Source organism: Pleurodeles waltl, chromosome 3_2, assembly GCF_031143425.1.
Source record: "Pleurodeles waltl isolate 20211129_DDA chromosome 3_2, aPleWal1.hap1.20221129, whole genome shotgun sequence".
Classification (NCBI taxonomy): Eukaryota; Metazoa; Chordata; class Amphibia; order Caudata; family Salamandridae; genus Pleurodeles; species Pleurodeles waltl.
Window position 1 is genome coordinate 159,468,389 of NC_090441.1, and position 20,420 is coordinate 159,488,808.

A 20,420-nucleotide genomic window follows, 5' to 3' on the forward strand; every position below is an offset into this window, starting at 1 on the left:
TGTAAGTATAGCCACCAGTGAGAAGTAAAATAAAAAATGCAATTGTGTAGTACACCCTCTTTGATGGATGCTTTGCTTCAAGAGCTCCCAGACAAGCAACGTGGCACCACGGGTGCCTAGTGTTGATCTTTCGTCCGTTCGGAACAATATTCTAAATATTAAATAGTTTATTTATAAATCTGAAGCAAAATCCTAATATATGCGATGTGTCCACTAACTGCCCATTCCATTATGGCCGCTCGAAGGCCAATCAGCGAAGGTTTACACGTGACATATTACCTTGTTAGCCAGCTTAAAGATGGCCGCCACCCAACCGTATCTTTTTCACCTTGCGTTTTTGTCACATCCATCTCTATGGCTGCCCTTTCCGGAACCATGAGTGAAATTGCGCATGCGCGGTAGCTCCTTCCTTCTTTCCGCTCGATTCCTGCAGCAAAATGGTGAGTGTGTTTGGTCTCCTGTAGAATCCGTTCTCATCCTGCAGTTGGTGTACGGTTTCCAGCATGGTTCCTTCGCGAGGCAGTGCTCCGGAGTTCTTGCAGGACCCGGGTCACGATATGGCTTCTCTGGCTTTGTAATTTTCCTGGTGTTTGCTGACTTGTCTGTACTGGCTCGGATGCCGGCTCTCCCTTCTGTAACGTTGCTCCGTGTACCCAGTGTACACCTAACCGTGCGGGATGTGCGCTGCCTTCCTACTCCGTATCGCGAAATTACGTGTATCTTTAACCTAGTGTTGGTGTGTGGAGGCAGGTGCGGGGAAGTATTTACCCTTAAGTGGTTATAGAAGCAGTTTACCTTTTACAGTAACGTTGTAGGGATTTGGGGACCCCTGTCCCCGTCCCTTACTCGGATTTGACGACTGACCTCTACTGAGTGTCGAGGAGTGCTCACAGGAGCAGAGTCTTGAACTATTCTGGTGCACATCATTGGTTCAGTAGCAGCAGACGAAAGGCCACGGCTCCCGGCGTGTGTCCCAAAGTGAGGTGTTGTAATGCTAATGTACTGGCATAAAGTGAACGAAAGTCGATGCCCTATAGACATCCATTGAAATGTTGTGGGTGTTTCTTTTTAAAAGGGTCGCGGGGATGATGTGAACTAAGATTTAACTATTTTTATTTGCACTATGTTTTTCGGTAAAATTATGACTTATGCCTCTGAGCCAAACGGGGTAATACGACATCGAAAAGGGAAATACTGTAGCAATGGGTGTGCAAAACTGCTGTTTACTGGCTTAGCACTAAGATTAACCAAAAGTTTAACAGACACGCATGTATTTAAAGGTTAATTAAAGAAAGGTAGTGACTAGTGTGTCCTTCACCACTTAACTTTAGGAACATCTTCATTTTAAAGACATCTTGCAGCAAAACTGTAAAATATGATAGTGTCTTCAGAACTCAAAAAATATTTCATTAACTTACAGAACCGTTTCACCTTAGTACATCAGATGATATCAGTGCATTGAGAAATATTTTGTCATTGTTTTAAAACTTAAATTTAAAAAACATCTCCCCGCCCCAGTGTTTGCGAGTACCCATAGATTAAACCATGCAGACACCACACATGCCATTTAAAAAAAAAACAGCTGTTCCAATCTGGTTGATCGTGGTGTTCCTGTGTTAGCATGTTTCCACCAGTGCACTGTAATTACGCTATACAGTGTCATTTCTGGAAAAAAAATACATACCACAAGATCACTCTAGCACAACAAAACATTTTTTACAGGCCTAACTGTCGAGTCTTAAATCTCTTGAAAGTGATTTGTTGTTGTTACAATAAAGTGAATTTCTCATTGACCATGTTGGTGTCTGTTTTACAATTGAGTGGACCGCCTTGGTAGTGTAACCAAGAACCACGGATGTATAATGTAAAATGGAATTAATGTTTTTGCGTGGAGCTTTCTCTTGGTGAAGATAGCCAAAAAGTAATGGCATATATTGTTTTTTAGGCAATCGTAGTGCTGCACCAAAAGTGAGAAAGCAGTGTTCAGAATTGTTGGTGTTGATGAATTCCCATGGATCGTAGACCGTTTTAGGTGCTCGAGTTACCAACAGGGATTGGCCTTCTCTTGTCTGTATTCTACTGCGTAAAAAATGTGTGCTGTGAAGAACATGGTTCCCCCCCCTCCATTAAAGGCTTGTCACACATGTAGCACTGAAGGGTTGACCTCGCACATGGGATGGGGCATTGTGTGGCGGGTTGTTCTCATTCATTAAAGGCGACTAGGCACTGAATTGAGTTAGTGGGTCGGTTATTTGTTTTGTGGTGTGAGCAGTGAATTGGGTTGTAAGATAGTGCTGTGGTTGGGGGGGAATAGGAGTGTAGTTTCTGTGCAAGGAAATCTGCAGTTTTCCTTTGAAGTCTTCGAATCCACTGGTTTTAGAATGGTTGGTGTTGGGCACAGATTAATTTCTTTGTAAGTGGTGTACTCGTCTGGTCCAGTGCATTGGTGGTGGGGGCAAGGATTTTAATGAGTGCTCACCCTTCTTGTCTTGGTATGGGCAGTAGTGGAAGTTATTGAAGGTGCACCTGGTTGCTCAGAAAGTATCCTTCACCAGGAGGATGGTATGCCATGAGAGAAGGTAGATGGGGTTTAAAAGCTGTTTTGTGTAGGTGACTTTGAAGTGACAGGACTTGTTCGGAGGCGTGTGTGATCTGTTGTGAAAATGTAGTGGGGCGTTCGTATGAAAGACTCGCATGGTAAGCAGCATGGGGTTGGTATTTTCTGTGGCTGTCGGATTCGATCTGACAGAAGTGTTTTGGGGTTTCGAGCCTCATCACTCCGTATTTTCACAGGTGAACTGGTTCACAGGGTCAGCTGGGCAATCTATGTCCGAGTTTTGTGCCTCCTTTTAACATGGTTCTGCTGCACTTTTCGAAAAATGCCAGTCTTGTATTTTTTTTTTTAACTATCCCCTTGACGTTAACTAACTGTGCACAGTATACATGCTTCAAATAAAAAGAGCATTGCGCACTTTGCACAAATATCTGTTAATGTGAGGTCGTCTTTGGGGCAGTAGTAGTTTTGTGTGAGGTGTCTTCAAATGTTTGCATCTATTTTGTGTAGGCGCACTGTTTTGATTCCCGCTTTCCACTTATTGAGGCTTAAAATTCCAAGTCGTGCGACAAATATTCAATTGCACCAGTCACAGTATTTATTTTGTTTAGGACATCTGTACTCACTCAACGCGATTGTGCGTCGCTTGGCCGCTTTGATTTGCCACCCAGCCTAAATACACTGGTTCTGTACTATTGTGTTGCACGTGAACCTCTGTGGCCATATCGAGTAATGTGCGTGTATTTTTATCTGTAGGCAAAGCGCACCAAGAAAGTCGGAATTGTGGGTAAATATGGTACCCGTTATGGTGCCTCACTCAGAAAAATGGTGAAGAAAATTGAAATCAGTCAACATGCTAAGTACACGTGTTCCTTCTGTGGCAAGGTAAGCTACCACTAATTACAGTATTGAAAGTAACCTAGAATCTTACAGTTCGTAGTCTGCTTGGATGAACCATTGACTTTATTATGCTTATCGTTTGCATATTTGGGGAAAACCTTAAGTTGCTTGACTGGTGTTTAACAGAAACGTTATTCGTGACAACGCACATTATGTATTAACGTACATGTAATGTATCTACAAGTAGTTTTGTGTGATTGTGAGAAAGGGGGTGGACGTGATTAGGAAGATGGAATGTGTACTTTGGTTTATTTACATCATGACTGGAGTGTCCGGGGGGGGGGGGGGGGGGGGGGAGGGGGTGTCAAGGACTACTGGGTGGACTGATGAACATCTAAAGCGGCCAAGATTTTAAATATCACGATTTGTAACTCTTGAGACTGCCACTAAACCTTTCTGATGTACCCAGACAGCAAGTTCCTGTCTTGTGTTCAGGATGGATGGGGGGGGGGGGGGGGGGGGTCATGCTGACTTAGGCAAATGTGAAATAACCGTGGGTGCATAAATAAAATGACCCCCCCCCCCCCCCCCCCCCCCAAGACATTCTCCTAATGTGTGGCAATGCCATAAAGTTTAGATTTGTGCTGAAGAGACGCGGTATTTCTGACTAATGGGATTTTGCAGGAATAAAGTAGTAGATGCAAATGGAGAATTTCTTGACTTGTGGTGAAGAGTTGCGCTGCATAGCTGTTTTGAAAATGGGATGCATCCTGTTTGGCTGTCAGGAACCAAACGTGATCAAGATAAAATAAATAAACCTGTTCTGTGGTCGGTAAATTATAGTGACAGTTGTCTGATGCTCGCAACTCTGACTCCATAATCAATGGAAGTGTCTTGAAAGCCAGTTACTAGTTCACTCTATAGTTCATGGTGGGGAAGGTGGCTCCACAGACTTTATTCACCCCCTTCCCTTTAGTTTCTCGCCTCTCTTGAGGACTACAAAGATTCTCCCCAGCTTTGCAGGTAGTGCACCAATCCTTATTCTTGTGGGGCATGTCAACAAAACCTAGCATTGTTATTTTTGAGCATTAATGTTCACAGCCTAAAACTGAGACATTTTGTTGCAGACCAAGATGAAGAGAAAAGCTGTGGGAATCTGGCATTGTGGTTCCTGTATGAAGATTGTTGCTGGGGGTGCCTGGACCTACAAGTAAGGAAACCTTTGCGCTGATATACATTGATTTGCAATCCAGCAAATGTACCAGCTTGATATAGCGGAGCCGCGTGAACGGATAAATGTTCGTAATTCACTTTCAAGCAGTATGCTTCTTGTTTTTAAATTCGCATTAATTCTGTCTCTAAGCTTATATACATCCGGTTTGGTTTCTTTTTGAAAAGCACATGCTGACACCTGTGGAATAATGGTGTGATGTTCTACCCAGCATAGCACTTGGTCACCATTTCAAATTTGTTAATTACTACTGTTTGCCATTTAAAAAAACGTATTTTGTACAAGGGCAATCCTCTTGAGCTGTCAGTGTATTCTATTGATGGTGTCTTATATAATGTACAGCTACCCTGAGAGCCCTCCGGGTGCTGAGACAAACACCTGTATAATCAGAGCGAATCAATCCTCGACCTAGAAAAGATAGGTCTTCTGTTGTTTCCTGAAGGAAGTTGCTTGCTGTACTTGTCTTAGTTTGACAAAGACCATTCCATAGCTTGGTGGCGAGAAAGGCAAAGGAGCGACCACTGCACCTAGCTTTCCGTATTTTAGGGACGGTCATCAGAGAAGGAATCTCAAAATGCAATGATCTCATAAGCACGATTGGATACAACATTTTTCGGTTAAGAGGGGCCATTTCTGCATGGCTCAATGGGTCATGCATAACGCTTTAAAATCAGTTTTTTTTGCACATCCAATGTAATGCTGGGGCTGCAGATTAAAGTTTGGGGATCTTGAAAAGTGACCTTGCTGCGGCACTGAATGACCTGTAGGCATTTTAAAACATATTGAGAACTTCCTAGAAACAAGGAATACGATAATCGATTTGTGAGTTTCAGTCCTTGTATATTTCTTTTTTATATATATCTCTATTGGGTTTAACATAACCAAATACTGTAATGCAGCAATATACAGCAAGGATAAAGATAAGAAATGTGCATAACGAGAAAGTACAGCATCTAACAATGCCACTGAACTAGTGATATTACTCCAGTAGAATTTACAGAGGTGGAGAACCATCATTGGGATACAGGATCTAATACCCCGCAGTAGGTTAGAGTATATTTCAACCCCATCTTGGTATTCACGGGGGCGCCATGTGGTGAAGCTGGTATAGCAGGGGGAATCTCCACATATGTAATAATACCAAATGAGGGTACCAAGTAACAACTTGTATGTGTGGGTAGTGGCAACTGTAGATCACCCAACCAGAAAGCAAGCGGAGTCACCGGACTAGTGGGGTCCGTCCCCCCAAATCCTAAAAGCAACATAACTGCCCAGAGGGTGGAGTGGAAGCTCCTGAGTGTTCAAGGTGGTCGTGCGTCATTGTTGGCTTCAGTGTTTACAGTAAAAGCATCCCACATCTCATAGCCACCAGCCGCCAACACCTTGGATCACAGAAAGTGCAGGGTTTTGTCCTCCGCACGAGACCACTGTATCCATTTAGTATAGCTTGGGGCGTGAGAAGCCTTCCAGTGTGTGGCTATTAAGCGTTTAAAAGTTGTGAAGGCCAAATTGATGAATCTATGGAGCTGTTTAATCCCTTTTAGCCCACTGGCACAGACCCAATAAACAGGACTCTCAGCTCAACATCAAGGAGTAGTTGGCTAGTTCCGCAGTTGTCTCAATGTGTCGCCAGGCTGCCGTCAGCGGTAGGCAGTCCCACACCATATAGTAGAAGTCAGCTTGCGGTGTCTCACAGTGGGGGCAAATGGGGTCCGATGTGGGGAACATGCCTTTTATGCGGGCCTGGGACAGGTAGGAGTGATGCAGGTAATTAAATTGGGTGTGGCGAAGCCTAGAATTGCGTGAGACACATTTAACAGAGGAAATCGATGCTGTCCAGGCCCTCTGTGATAAGGGGGTGGGGAGAACTGGATCCCATCGAGAGCAAGCAGCCTCTAGACTTGGGCAGGCCTCCACCAGCAATGTAGTGTAAAGCCATGTACCCCAGCATTGTCCATCAGTTCGTTAAACGTTAGCGTAGCTTCCGAGTAGAAATCACCCACCCTCTCCAGACCCGCTTCCCACCATGGAGTCATATTATGATCTGCAAGCATGTCACGGGCCTTGGGCAAGTGTAAAAGTGGTATCAGTGGTGAGTATGGTATGTTGGGTTGTTTGCTGTGGACATATCTTAGCCAGCATGTTTTAGCAGTTTCTAGTATGATGTTACCATGGTGAGTGGGGCATGTTCTGTTCGATAACTGGGTATATGGTGATCTCAAAGCTAGTGTATCTATTATTACCTTTTGCTCTGCGGTGTAGTGGCCCCCCATCCAGCTGATGGGCCACTGCAGCTGGGTGGCAGTATAATAAAGTTTGGGCATACCTAGGCCCTCATTGTCCTGTCGTGGTCAATGCCACATGGCGTCTGTGTTTCTCCCCCCCCCCCCCCCCCCCACCCCTAATAGATCAGTTAGCAGACTCTGTAGGGACTTAATGAGCAAGAGAGAGCAACTGGCAGCGCTGCAAAGTAGTATAATAGTCTAGGAAGAATGAGCATTTTAGCTATGGCTACTCTGCTTATGGGCGATAGTGGGGGAGAGACCCAGAAGGGTAGGGATTCCCTGTATAGTTCGAATAGCCTGATCAATGTTGCCCTCCCTCAGGTCATTAACCAAGTGATACACTTGTAGTCCCAAATACTTAAAGGTTGTATGGCACCATGGCAAGTAATATCCCGGTAGGCCAGGCTGGAGGTCCATGGGAACTGGTGGTAAGGGGTATATGCAGGACTTACACCAGTTAACTCGCAGCCCTGATATTTTGGCAAAGGAATCCAGAATGGTCATTACCCCTGGCATAGAGACAACGTGATCTTGTAAGTAAATCAAGGCATCATCCGCGTATAGAGATACTGTGATGCGTGTGGAGTTCCGAAATACCCCATTGAAGTGCATGTGTGTGCAATTTAGTGGCCAGGGGCTCTATAGCCATAGCGAACAGTGGAGAGAGCGGGCAACCCTTTCTAGTGCTACTATGTATGGGGAATGTCTGATATGATTTGTCCTGTCCTAACACGAGCTGACGTTTAGTGATCCAGGTTATATATCCGGTCCCAAAGCCCTTTGCACCTAATGTTTTAATGAGGAAGTCCCAGTTTAGAGTATAGAACGCCTTCTCAATATCTAAAGAGGTGGCCACTCCACGGTGGTACGTCCAAGTATTACTGTGCAGAAGGCGAAGTAGTCTCCTAATATTCAAAAAGGTGTTTCGGCACAGGATAAATCCAGACTGATCCTTTTGGATCAACTGCAGAATGAATGCCAGTACTTTCCCTAGGACCTTGCAGTCCGTTTAAAATAGAGCGGACTGTGTGATCTGACGTCTAAAGGAACCCGGCCGGCCTGTGGAAGCAATGCTATGAGGTCCTCGCATAGAGATCCCAGTAGCTGCCCTCTTTCGTGCACCTCATTGAACATGGCGAGCATGGGCTGCAAGAGGTGGTTCACCTGTGTCGCATAATATTCTATTGGTAAGCCACCTGTACCCGGAGCCTTATTGCGGGCCCTTTGGGATATGGCAACACAGCTCCTCCACACAAATGGGATCATCCAGCGCAGCTGACTGCTCTGGCTGTAAGCACTGCAGGGGAAGGGTAGCCAGGAAAGTGGACGCGCGCTCGGGTGAGGAGGGGGTAGGTGGGGACAGCTGTGTCTAGCATTTGGTAGTATGAGTAGAAAGCCTCATTTATAGCCACCTGAGTGTTAACTATTACGCCTGATTCTAGTCTCATTGCTCCAATGGGCGAGCACTGTGGGGTGTCGGACCAACCAAGCCAGTAAGCAGCCTGATCTATTGCCCTCTGCGTAGTCTGTAATCGTAGTTGCCCAGTCTGGCGTCGGTCTCCTTATGGTTGACCCGCAAGGAACAAAGCTCCTCTGGGCGCAGCTCACCTTTGGCCACAGCGACCACCGCTATATGCATTTTGGACTCCAGTGTGGCCAACTCCTGGATCAATAACCGGCGGACAGGCAGCCATGCAGTGGCCGCGCACCACTAATTTATGTGCATCCCATTCAATTGCTCAGTGTGATGTATTTTTATTTTGCAGAAAGTATGTGGATAAGCACGTGGAGAGCTCCTTGCGGAAAGGGGGGGGCAGATATTGCCTCAACTCGCAGGCACTACGTGGGTATCCTTGTGTTCGGGTGGCCCCATCCCAAGACCACCCTTAATGAGCAGTTGTCTGACACAGTGCAAGCCAGATACCCAGAACTATGCACCCGTTGAACCATAGCTGACGGTGCCAGAATCCGATCTATTCTAGTGTGCAGGTCATGGACAGGGGAGTAGGTGTATTCACGCTCAGCTGGATGTCCCTGTTGCCGCAGATCACACAATCGAATCCCTGCTCTCCAAGCCTCAAACTTGAGAGGTGTGCCTGCTTACTTGGTGTGTTCGGTAGTGGTGGGAAGGAGCAGTCTGGGTCTTCCTCCCCCCCCCCCATAGACTCTCCCCAGCAGGGTCTCGGAGCAGACCGGTGGTCGTTGTATTCAAGAAACATCCTTGGTTAGTACTGGGTCTGTTTAGCTCTACCAGGGACAACTGTGCACCATCGAGAGAGCCCTTTGTTACAACATACTGACCATTGGGGTCCACTTGTGTGCGGTCATCTTCGTATTGCACTCCAGGCGCAATCCATATCGCCACAACTGTAGCCATGTCTTTATAAAAGTCAGATTCTGCACTAGACCTTAAGGAGCCCATCCCATGCTTATACTAGTGGGTCCCGCCCAGTAGTATTGCTGCGCTTGAGTTATCACTCCTCAGGCATGGGGAACAACTGGTCTATACGGAATAAGGCACGTGGGGTGAGAGCCAGGTGAGAGGACCTGGATCCCACAACCTCACCAGACCGTAGGGGAACCAGGAGTCCTACTGTAGTCTTGACGTTGCTCTCCTTACTCCCCAAGGATTAAGCAAGGCGATCCAAGGAAGCATGGGCCTCTCTGGCGAAGGGAGTCTGTCTCCAATATCATCTACTGACTGGGAAGTGAGCAGAGTCCTCTGAGTCAGTGCGGTCTCCCCGCTCAGTGTCCGAGTCCTGGGACTCCCGCAGAGTACGGATTATCTGCGCACTGCGTAGCCTCGAGCAGTGCACAGGATTGTTCCTTAACCGTGCCAACCGGTGTGGGCTTGGCCCTCATTCCTGTGTGAGGTTTATGGACCCCTCCTCCCTTTGGAGTCGACCACTGCCCTTCCACATCATCCTGATGCGTAGACTGGGCCAGGCCCTTGGCATGGTGACTGGTCCAGGTGTCCTCCGGGGACACGAAGATGTGAGCTTTGGAGCCATCCTGTACATGCAGCTTTGCAGGAAATAACAGGGCATACTTAAGGTTGTGTTCTCTGAGGCGTTGCTGCAACAAATAGAAGGAACTATGTTTCTTTTGTACTTCAGCAGTGAAGTCTGGATAGGCAGTGATGATTGCATCCTCTAATTTCCGTGGGTCGTCATTACGAAATAGCTGGAGAACCAGATCCCCGTTGCAGTAGTTGAGCAGGCGAACTATCAGGGGTCGGGGTGAGCCCCCGGCGGCGGGGGCCTGTCCGGCACCCTATGTTGTGTGCCTGTTCCACCAAGAAGAATTTTGGTACTTTTGGCAAGCCATTGCTCTAAGAACAATTCCGCATTGGGGGCCCTCTGCACCCCACGGGAACCCCACCAGGTGGATGTTGTTGCGCAGTGACCTCCCGTCAGCATTCTCTGCTGTATGTTGCAAAGTTGTCACTTCCGTAGTCAGTGGTTTCATGCGCTCCTGTAGTTTCTTCATTTTCGGGCGCATCTCAGGCACCTCTGGCTCTGTTTCAGCTATTGTGTCTGACAGTGCGATGATCTGCACGTAATAAACATCCGATGTCACTACATCGATCTTCCCTTCCAGGGAGGTTTAAGTGTCTAATATAACCTGTAGTACCTTTTTAAATTGTGAGGTTGGAGTGTGGCGTCCATCTGTTGCAGGGCATGAGAAGTCAAGTCCAAAACTGCAGACGGAGCATCTGGCGTGGCCATTGTTGCTGCTGGTGTCTTGGAAGTTTTTGGTTTGCCCATTCAGGGTCCTATTGTTGGGGCACTCCCATGCGGGCGTCCCTAGAGTGGCACGCCGGCCGTTGCATTGTAAGCAGTGTCTGCAGGGCAAGTGGTGGCAACCAATCCCAAAGGGAGCCACACCTAGACGGGCGGGCCTGACTCCCCGCCGGAGCGCACAGCCCCAATATTGCATATCCTTTAAGCTATGCCGATGTCAGATTGAGGTGTACAGCCAGTGCGATGCAGCGCCACCTCCAGCTCGAAGAGGCGAGAGTGACTCCCCTGGTCCCATACTTGACCATCTCACCCTCTCTCCCTGCTGGCATGGGTCCAGGGACCTGCACAGTTAGCCCCCAAGGCTCAGTCAGTTCATGCAGCCTGGTATTGGGCTGGGCCCCTCGGGCTCCACAACTCACTCCCCGGTCGGGCAGTCATGCAGGTGCATCAGCCATGGTGTCGATGGTGGGTGGGCCAACATGGTGGTGCCCCCTGAAACTCGAACAAGCCGGGTGCCCCCCACCTCCCTCGTGGCTGCCGAGCCCGCCGCTTCCAGCACGTCTCCAGTGACGTGGGCGCGGCCTGAACAATGCCGTTGAGGTGTGCTGCCCAGGCCTACGGCAGACTCCAGCACATCACCTCAAGCTCCGCCGCCCGTCCTCAGTGCTGATCTGTCTTCCGCTCGCCTGTTCCTCCGCCCCGCAGTCCCCTCCAGGAGGGCCACCGCTCCAGTCCAGGCGACGACTCCTGGGGGAAACTCTTCGTCGCAGGCCTCCTCAGCCTAACGGATGCACCCTGTCCCGCAGGCAAGGCACCGCTTGTGCACTGTATCACTCACCACTGCGGTCCAATGCCCTCAAAGCACTTTGGGGGGGGGGGGGGGGGGGCGCAGGACCCTCGACAATCGAATGGGGAAAGCCTGGGGACAGGATATTAATTTTGCTTGGCGCACTGCTCTGCTTCATGCTGCCGCATCGCCATCTTGGTCACGCCCCTTCAGTCCTTGTATAACAATACTCTTTGAGGGCGGTAGCCACTGTGTAATTTTCTTTAGTATATGTAGCAGTCCAAAGCAGGTTGCAGACATCTTTTTGGCCTGAGTCTCCATAGTAAGTTTACTGTCAAGCCAAAAGCCAAGGCTTTTTTACAGCCATAGAAGGAACTGGTTGCTCTCCAAGATATTGGAGCCATACCAATTCTTTCTATCAAGACTTATTTTTGCCAACAATAAGCACTTCTGACTTCTCCCCATTGAGTTTAAGATTGCTGGCTGACATCCACCAGTAACTTCTTTGACGGGCTTGTAGATGCACGTTTAGCTTCAGGTGTAAGTGCTAAAATCAGCTGAGTGTCATCAGCCTTAGAAACGAGATCTAGGCTACGCGCCTGTACAAGTTTTGCCAGCGGAAGAATATACTTGTAAGAGTTGCGCTTAGAGAACAGCGCTGTGGAATTCCACATTCAGTAGGTTATGCGGCTGAAAGAAAGAGCTCATCACAAACCTGAAAACTTATATTGTTTAAGAAAGCCTTTGTCCATTTCAGTGCAGGAACTGTAATATCCGCTTTCTCCAGCCTTTGGATTAGGGTGCACTGAGAGACTGTGTCAAAAGCGGCACCGAGAATCTAGCATGATCATGGCTACTGAACGACCTCGGTCAAGAATGACCTGAGCTCATCAGTGGCCACCAACCATGCGGTCTAAAGCCCATTTGAGATGTATTAAGAAAATAAAGTTTCTGTAAAATTTTACTGGCAATTGGGAGCGGTGAGATTGCTCTATAATTCAGAGTATACCATAGAGCCCCTCCCTCTCCTTTTTGGGGACAGGTATTTAAATGGAAGCACTGTCAAGGAGCTCCGTTAGCCAGCTTTCAAAGTTTATGTACATATTTCCTGTATCACCCATCTCAGTCAGAATAGGTTTACTTAACGGAGGTCACCATTTATTTTTATAGAGGTTTTTTTTTTTTTCATGGCCTTCTAATTTTGGCAGAAGCCTTATAGGAAGGTTGTACTGGAAGGGATGCTAAAATGGTCTGACCATAGGACGGGAAGTTCCTCTTCCGTACCTAACTGGATAAGGGTAGAGAAGATGGGATCCAGTAAATGTCCCTGACTGTGTTGCCGACCTCATAATTGGAGTTCATTGTATTGCTGCAAGGTCATGTTAGTCTGGTTGCTAGTAGTATGGTCACGTTTGCTTTGCTTAAGCTGCTTTCTGCAGCAGTGTTGGGCAACACTGATGCACTGATGTGAATTGTGTTGCTGTTCCTGGGGGGGTCGATAGATAAGGATCCCAGAGAATGTGAAGTTGGGAGAAAATTCAGGAGAGAATAAAACATTCACTACCCTAAATATTGATGGGCGTGCTTACACAATATATCTATCGGTAAAGATAATGGCTGTTCCTCACCCTATCTTTCCTATCAAGCCTAATAATGGAGTACCCCTAGTGAGGACATATCGGGCGCTGAGCTATCACTTAGCCGGGTTTCGGTTAGAAACGGGGCATCTAGGGATTTATATTCAAGGAGAGAAGTTCTTAATACTCTTTTGGAAGTGACCTTCACTTCAACAGTAACATTTTAATCCGGCTAGAACCAGGAGGATGTAACATTGATCCCTTGCCCCCATCCTCCAGGTCCTGGGGTCCTAAGATGGCTCTACAGAATGTACATGTTGTGGGAGTATCAATGGTGTTTATAAGTGCAGGCAATTATTTGTTGGAACTGTTGGCATGCTTTTAGTTCCCCGAGTATGTGAGCGGCATGGTGTATAAAACTTGCAGGGGTTCTTGCCCAGACGGGTGCAGACAGGTTTGCCTTTGCGTGACGGTGATGTGGCCGTTGCACTCATCCAGGTCAGAGAGTGGCTTTTATAGGGGCGGGGTTGCAGAGTTTCCGGCAGGTACACCACTGTATATTATGGCCTCCCACTGTTCAGGCATTGTGGACAAAATGCACCAACCAAACCTAATTTAAACAAGCATTTACAATGCAACAGGTCTCGCGGTTGCTCATGTTAGATCTGATCGCGTTGTAAACTCCTAACCCGACTTTTCACCTATCGGGGGGGGGGGGAAGTGCATTTATGTACATAACCCAAAAAAGTGAAATGAACTATGTAAAGCGCTCGACTTCTGCCGAGCGACATCGCGCTCGTAAATTAGAGAAAAAGAAGTCCACGAGCCCGATGGAAAACAGAGAGCCTCGCATGTTTTCAGTACTTGGTCGCTGCGCTCGAGGAGGGCTAGCCACCGGAAAAGGCATGACGTGTGCATGCCTTCGACTAATGAAAGCAAGCGGATTTTATTAGGCAAGCCCACAAACCAATAAACACTGATGTGAAGTTGACAGGGCTCCGAGCCCTTTTCTAAATACAAAAGCGTCTCGCTGCGATATGCATGCGTGAGCGCATGCAACGCAGGCTCGACCCTAAAAAGGAGCAGGCTAGTAATATTTGCTGGAGGAGCCAGTGGGGCGGCGATTCCAACAGAACATCGGGCTTGGATATAATACTTACAGGGGGTGTCTGGTGGCGCCATAGTTCAATGTAGCGGAAATAGTGAGCCTACAATGCTGTCACTTTGCCTGTGACAAAGTGGGCTAAATTAAGCAGTGTACAGATGGGCAGTAGTGAGCGGTTGGGTTACCAAAGCACAGCTAAAAACATTAAAACGTAGTTTAGTCTAATTTTAATTTTGGGAAATGGTACAAGTCATCAGATGCGGAGGATGGTAAAGAAGGAACACCATTAAATAAGAAACAAATAATTACAAAGCCAAACGATGATATACTATTGGCTGATCAAACCCCCCGCACTTTAGGTGTTTAGTATTTGACATTGAAGTTCGATCAGATCTGATGCCCCTTGGGGGGGGGGGGGGGAGGGGGAAATATGGCCATAACTGGGCAGGAACACATCTGGAGGTTAATTACCGGACCATTCATTATCTCGGATTGTGAAGGCACTGACCGAGACCTTAGATGGCAGCCACAAAGGAATTATGGGAAATATCGGAAGTAGAATGTTGATCCTGAACATGGCTGTCGTGTAATCTTGCTTTTGGTGACCTTTCTGCCAAGGTGGCTCCTGTCTCGAGAGCGGCTCGATAGGCCGTGGACCAGTTGAATTCTCCCTCCCCCAACTTCCTCAAAACACATTTCTGGTTGGTTTATTGACTTTGATGTTGCTTTGGTGCTGCTTAAACTCATTTATTTTCTGAGGAATAGTCTGTTTCTTTGTGCCACTGTACAACTGGTACGCCTAGATTTCCTTCAAAGCTGTATTTAACCAAACCATGCTCTAAATTACTACTTTGTGACTTTGCTCAAAATACAGATATAGGTCTTGCATCCACTGTATTGTTCTTGAATTGCCAACTACCACTGCGCACTTCCTTTTGACTTTCTGTGTGGTTTGTAAACTGAGAAGTGGCTTATGATCACTCCTTACAGCTCTCCATAGGTTGTTGCAGATGGTCCACTTTATTAATACAAATATCTTTCTCTATTTATTAAACTTGTTTCCTACTTCAGTCAATGTGGTTTACCTAAACACACTTCCGCTTGTGACAGAACTGCATGCTAGACTTCTCACATGGGGGCAAAATCGTTTCAACAGTCTTAAGCTTACTGTTTTGCCCTTATCGCAAACATACTTGTTTTCTTTTTCTTTGTAATCCTAGGATTCCTTTTTGGTGTGTGGTGTGTGTGTGTTTTTTTTGTATAGCACAGAGGTGGTGGTAGAATCGTCTGAATTCTGCATTTTAATTAGAAATGACTAACATTCATTTGATACTGCCGAAACACAAGTGACGAGGTATTCTAAAGAAACACTCCTATATAACGTACACAACAGACACTCTAGGTCAGTGGTTCCCAACCTGTGGTCCGGGGACCCCTGGGGGTCCGCGAAGCCTTCTCAGGGGGTCAGCGAGAGCCTAGAAAATTAACAAATATTGACAAGTTAGTTCCCCAGCTTCCAGTAATGACACAGGCGGGGGCCCCTGGATTCCGACGATTCAGTGGGGGTCCCTGGGTTCCATCAATGTTAAAGTGGGGGTCCACAGAAGTCAAAAGGTTGGGAACCACTGCTCCAGGTGTCCCATGTCTTGGGTAGTTGTCGGAGTCGAGTTTGAGGCCTAAAGAATCACTAAGCCAATATTGGTGTTCAGCAAAATATTTGGCTTGATGTGTTACATGCCCGGTGTTGCTTGTGGGAGTCAAGCGGGAGCAGCAAAGTCTTGGGGTACAGAGAAGCTTAGGAGGGAGGCAGGGGCACACCTGAAGTCGAGCCTGGCGCTGAATCTGAAGAATGGTCTTCCAAGGGGACACGAGGTCCAGGCGGTTCTTGACTTGTGATGATGATGGTTTTAGCCTAGTGCTTAGGAGCACATCCGGGGGGCGCAGAGCCGTGGGGTTTCTGCTCGTGTACTGCAACGTCTGAGTAATTTCCACACAGCTAGTTCACTGTCTTTCACCGCTGTTAGCCGCTCATGCAGTGTCCATGCCTGTTGTGTTTCTGGCACTCTGGCTCAATACCTGGAACTGCCTTCCACTACACCAGCCCATGCTTACTCTAAACCTTCCCCGAGCTTCTCGGTATTGCACTAAGTTACTTACCCTTTGAACTGTGTCCTCCACCTGCTATTCCCTCTTACCCCGCCTCTCGCTGACCTTTAAGTTAACCGCTCTGCCGGCAGCTCCTACAGTAACTACACTGCCCACCTGCAGGGTCTACCGCGTAATACTTCTTCCGCAGGTTACCAAATGTGCATATTGCTGCTGAAGTCTTCAGATGTTATGTACGGACCAACTTTCCTCGGGGCATTTTTCTTTTATATATAACATAACTGCATCACGTATTTTTTTGCCTGTCTGTAACCTTTAACCAAAATGTTATTGACTGGTATAGTAGTGTTTTTTTTTTTCCCCTCAGATAAAAAGTATATTTTCTACCGTTGTTACTTACTATAGGCACATAGTTTATCACCTGCAGTACTGAATCGATTTCTCTCTGGGATTGTCTGCAAAAACAGGAATTGGAGGCCCCAAGGCCTAACTGCTGCAAGCCCATACTAACAGAGGGACGTGCACTGTACAAGTCTTAATAGCTCAACATAAATACCCCGTCCGTTCCCCAGATTCACGTTTCTTCTCTTGGAAGAATTCGAACCTGGCTGTGGTGGGCCCAGCTTGAACTCTCACAGTAACAAGGGGTTTGTTCGGGTCCTCTTTGTAACCTGGGGATTTAGTCTCCGTGTCCTTGGCCTGTTTCTGGTGGATTCAGAGATCGCGCTGTAAAGTGGTGTCCACAGTGTGCCACTCTCCATGGGCGTCAGTCACGTCCTGTGTCCGCGTCAGTGTGGGTCCTCTAAGAAGGAACCACTAATGCTCTCACTTGTGATGAAGAATCGCATGCGGAGTACTTGAGTAACGTCTGCAAGTGGAACGTATGATCGCATTTAGCATTGCAGTTATTACAAGAACTCGTTGCATTTTGTGATGTGATTGCCAAAAAAGACTGGACTATTTCACAATGCCTGTATTTTTGTTGTTGATCACAGCCGAACTACGTTTGTTTTGTGTAGTTTCTGAACTTCCTTGATTCTTGGATTCATTGTTGCAACCGCCTGCCATCTTTATAAGCGGCCCCTGCTGGGATGCCAGTGGCTGTGTTGGATCTGATGATAAATATGCACGTTTTCCTGTACACTGATGTCTCTGTTTCTGTTTCAGCACCACATCTGCAGTGACAGTGAAGTCTGCCATCAGAAGACTTAAGGAATTGAAAGACCAGTAGAAAGCCGCACCACCATCTGCTTGTGTTCATTTATTACTGCGCTCAATAAAAACGTTGAGAACTTGTCCTTGCTCTGTTTTACTGTTTATCAAATTGCGAACTTGGGCATCTGTCAATGGCTACGTCTAAGGGCTTATTCAATACCTTTGTTACCTTCAGGAGATCGCCACAAGCTGGCTGTTCAGCTCCTAATAGTCTCCCTAGGAATTGGTCGTAAACACTTGTCTGAGAGCCCCTGTAGTTTTTATATGTAAAGGGCGATTGGTTCGAAGGGAGGTGTGTTTTTTTTTTTTTTTTTTTTTAAATTAAGTTTAATTGTGGATGAAATTAAACTTTTCCATACTTGGCTTGTGTGTGGGTCCTGCGCATTTGCTCTTTGTGCAGTTGAACTGCACATGTAGGTGTCTCTATTCTTATTCCAGCCAGTGTGTGAATCTTTCACCATGGATCTCGCTTCCCCAGCACTCTTGACATGAGCTTCAAAGCAGCTTCTTTTATGTAATATTTTGGCACTTCCAGTGGAAGGAAAATCTGCCCTGACATGTAAACTGCTGTGTGCAGATGTTCTGGAACATGAGTATCACCTGTTGACTGCCGTGAGACTTCGTTTTGCCCTGGGAACTTGCTCACGACAGGGAAGATAGGAAATTATATTCCCTTTGTGTTTCACACTGATTAGAATATAAACTCCTTCAGGAAGACTTTAAATTGTTAATCTTTGCTCTTTGAGCAAGTGTAGCAGTCAATTGGGCGGCAGTGCTTTCTAAATATGTCCCTTGGACAATTACAAGGCTTTTCAATGAATTGACATGTTCCAGGATTGCTGCTAGATCGTACAGACTTTTAATCCCAACGAAAAGGATCTTTATTTTGGATAGGAGGTTCGTGGTTTGGGTATCTTGAAGACCTTTACTGTTTTGCTTAGCAAAATCAAAAAAGTGGTGGTGGAACGCCTGAATGAATTTTGGCCACAGGTAAGTTAGGTTGGTCTCTCAGCAACCAACAGTGACTGACACTAGTTGAAGCATTTCCTTCGTTACTTTACTGCTTTTCTTAACTTTTCCTGTTCTAAATAATCGGTCAGAACTTGGTTTTAAATCCACATAATAGCTTTGCTGGGTTTTCTATCTTGTCAATTGTCCGGATAATTACACTCAGTCCACAACCCCTGTGTCTTGGAAAGCCTACCTCTCGGTTAGTGTCCCTGCTGCAGGTGTGCTCTATAAACCCTTTTTTTTTTTTTTTTTTTTTTTTTTAGCATGTGGCTTCTGGGATTTATGTAATCGTTTGTAGATTCATATTTCTTGGAGGTTCCATAAGTAATGCTCGGTTTCGTTTTGACTTTCATCACAGTCCCGATCCTTTCTAGACATTCACACGGAGCCAATAACTCTCACGCTCATGGTGGCCGTGGCGCTTTGAATTGACTTACATATGTCAACTCAATATTTCACTTTTCAGTTTCAATTTATGTGGCACAAAGTCCAGTTAGGAATCTACAACGCGAATAGCACTAACTTGTGCAGACGTGAGACCCATTTCATTGCAAATGCTTGATTATTTTTTATTCTAAATAGGTCAGTGTTTCTAGAACACATTTTGCAAAATGCTTTCAGAATCGTATCAGGGGTAGCCTCAAATTCAGAGTTGACTTTTGGAATTTTGGGCATGTTTCAAAACTGCGAAGACATCCTTCATAGACTTTTATTTTATTTTTTATTCATTAGATTGAGACTCAGCCGCTTGGTGGCCAAAAGCTATAATCAATAATGCATTTGTCAAGGCACAGAGACTCCATAGCGCTTTAAACGGCAAAGTATATCTGCGTTTACCTCTATAGGGTGTACTTGTCAGGTACTGAGCTCTATTTAGGTAAAACTATGTTCGGTGGCATGTGTTGCTGCAGATACACCTGCTGTGCATAGTCCGCCGTCTGGTGTTGGGTCGGAGTGTTACAAGTTGTTTTTCTTCGAAGAAGTCTTTTCGAGTCATGAGACCGAGGGACTCCTCCTACTTTGGTTCCATTACGCATGTGTGTCGACTCCATGTTAGATTGTTTTTTTTCCGCCATCGGGTTAGGACGTGTTCCTTTTCGCTCCGTGTTTCGGGTGGGAAAGTTAGTCAATCAACGGAAAATTCGTCGGTATTGTTTCGTTCGGTATCGGGTTAGATTAGAATCGGCACCGAATCTTGAAGAGCTCCGGTAGCCCTTCGGGGTAATTTCGATCCCCCGTTGGGGCCTGGTCGGCCCGACCGCGTGCAACATCGAGACTGATGGAACGGACCCAGTAAATATCCCTATACAGACCAACATTTGGTCTGTAACTTGTGCCTGTCACCCGAGCACAAAGAAGAAACGTGTGAGGCCTGTCGAGCGTTTCGGTCGAGAAAAACGCTCCGAGACCGAAGAGCCAGAAGGTTGCAGATGGCGTCCACGCCGACAGGACAACAACGGTTCGAGGAAGAGGGAGAAGAAGAAACATTCTCCATCCACGAATCGGATTCCGAAGAATTCGACGTCGAAGAAACCGTGAGTAAGACGTCGAAACAAGCATCACACAGAAAAACAGACAAAGCCCAGGGGACGCCACTGCCGACAGGCCATGGCTCAACCCATAAAGTAGGTGACCGTCCATTGGCACCGAAAAAGGGCGAGCTGGTGCCGAGATCGTCCGACTCTGGTCGAGACACAGGCATGCAGCAATCTCGGGACCGAGAAACTGCCGCAGAAAAGGGTCGACACCGAGACAGCGGCACCGAAGCTGCTCGGCACAGAGATAGCGGCACCGAAGATGGTCGACGCCAAGAAGGTATGACACCGAAAAAGAGGAAAATCTCTTCGGAGCCGAAAACAACAAAAGACATGGTTTCGGTGCCAAAACGCCCAGCAACCGAACCGAAAGCCAGTTCCTACTCAGAGGAACAATCACTGTCCTCCCAACTTCAAAAACACAGATTTGA

The 20,420-nt window shown here is 46.8% G+C and overlaps 1 protein-coding gene across 1 annotated transcript; it reads left to right on the forward strand.

The window, feature by feature from the left end:
- The first annotated feature begins 288 nt into the window (after positions 1–288).
- RPL37A (ribosomal protein L37a) lies at positions 289–17,524 on the forward strand. Its single transcript, XM_069227059.1, has 4 exons — positions 289–440; positions 3,311–3,439; positions 4,522–4,604; positions 17,396–17,524. The coding sequence occupies exons 1-4, from the start codon at positions 438–440 to the stop codon at positions 17,457–17,459; spliced, it is 279 nt and encodes a 92-aa protein (XP_069083160.1). The 5' UTR covers positions 289–437; the 3' UTR covers positions 17,460–17,524.
- The last annotated feature ends 2,896 nt before the right edge of the window (positions 17,525–20,420 follow it).

Bases quoted from the DNA above. Each gene is read 5' to 3' on its own strand.
- RPL37A (XM_069227059.1), top strand. The intron at 3,440-4,521 runs GTAAGCTACCAC...ATTTTGTTGCAG, and splicing joins CGTGTTCCTTCTGTGGCAAG to ACCAAGATGAAGAGAAAAGC. The intron at 4,605-17,395 runs GTAAGGAAACCT...TTTCTGTTTCAG, and splicing joins GGGGGTGCCTGGACCTACAA to CACCACATCTGCAGTGACAG.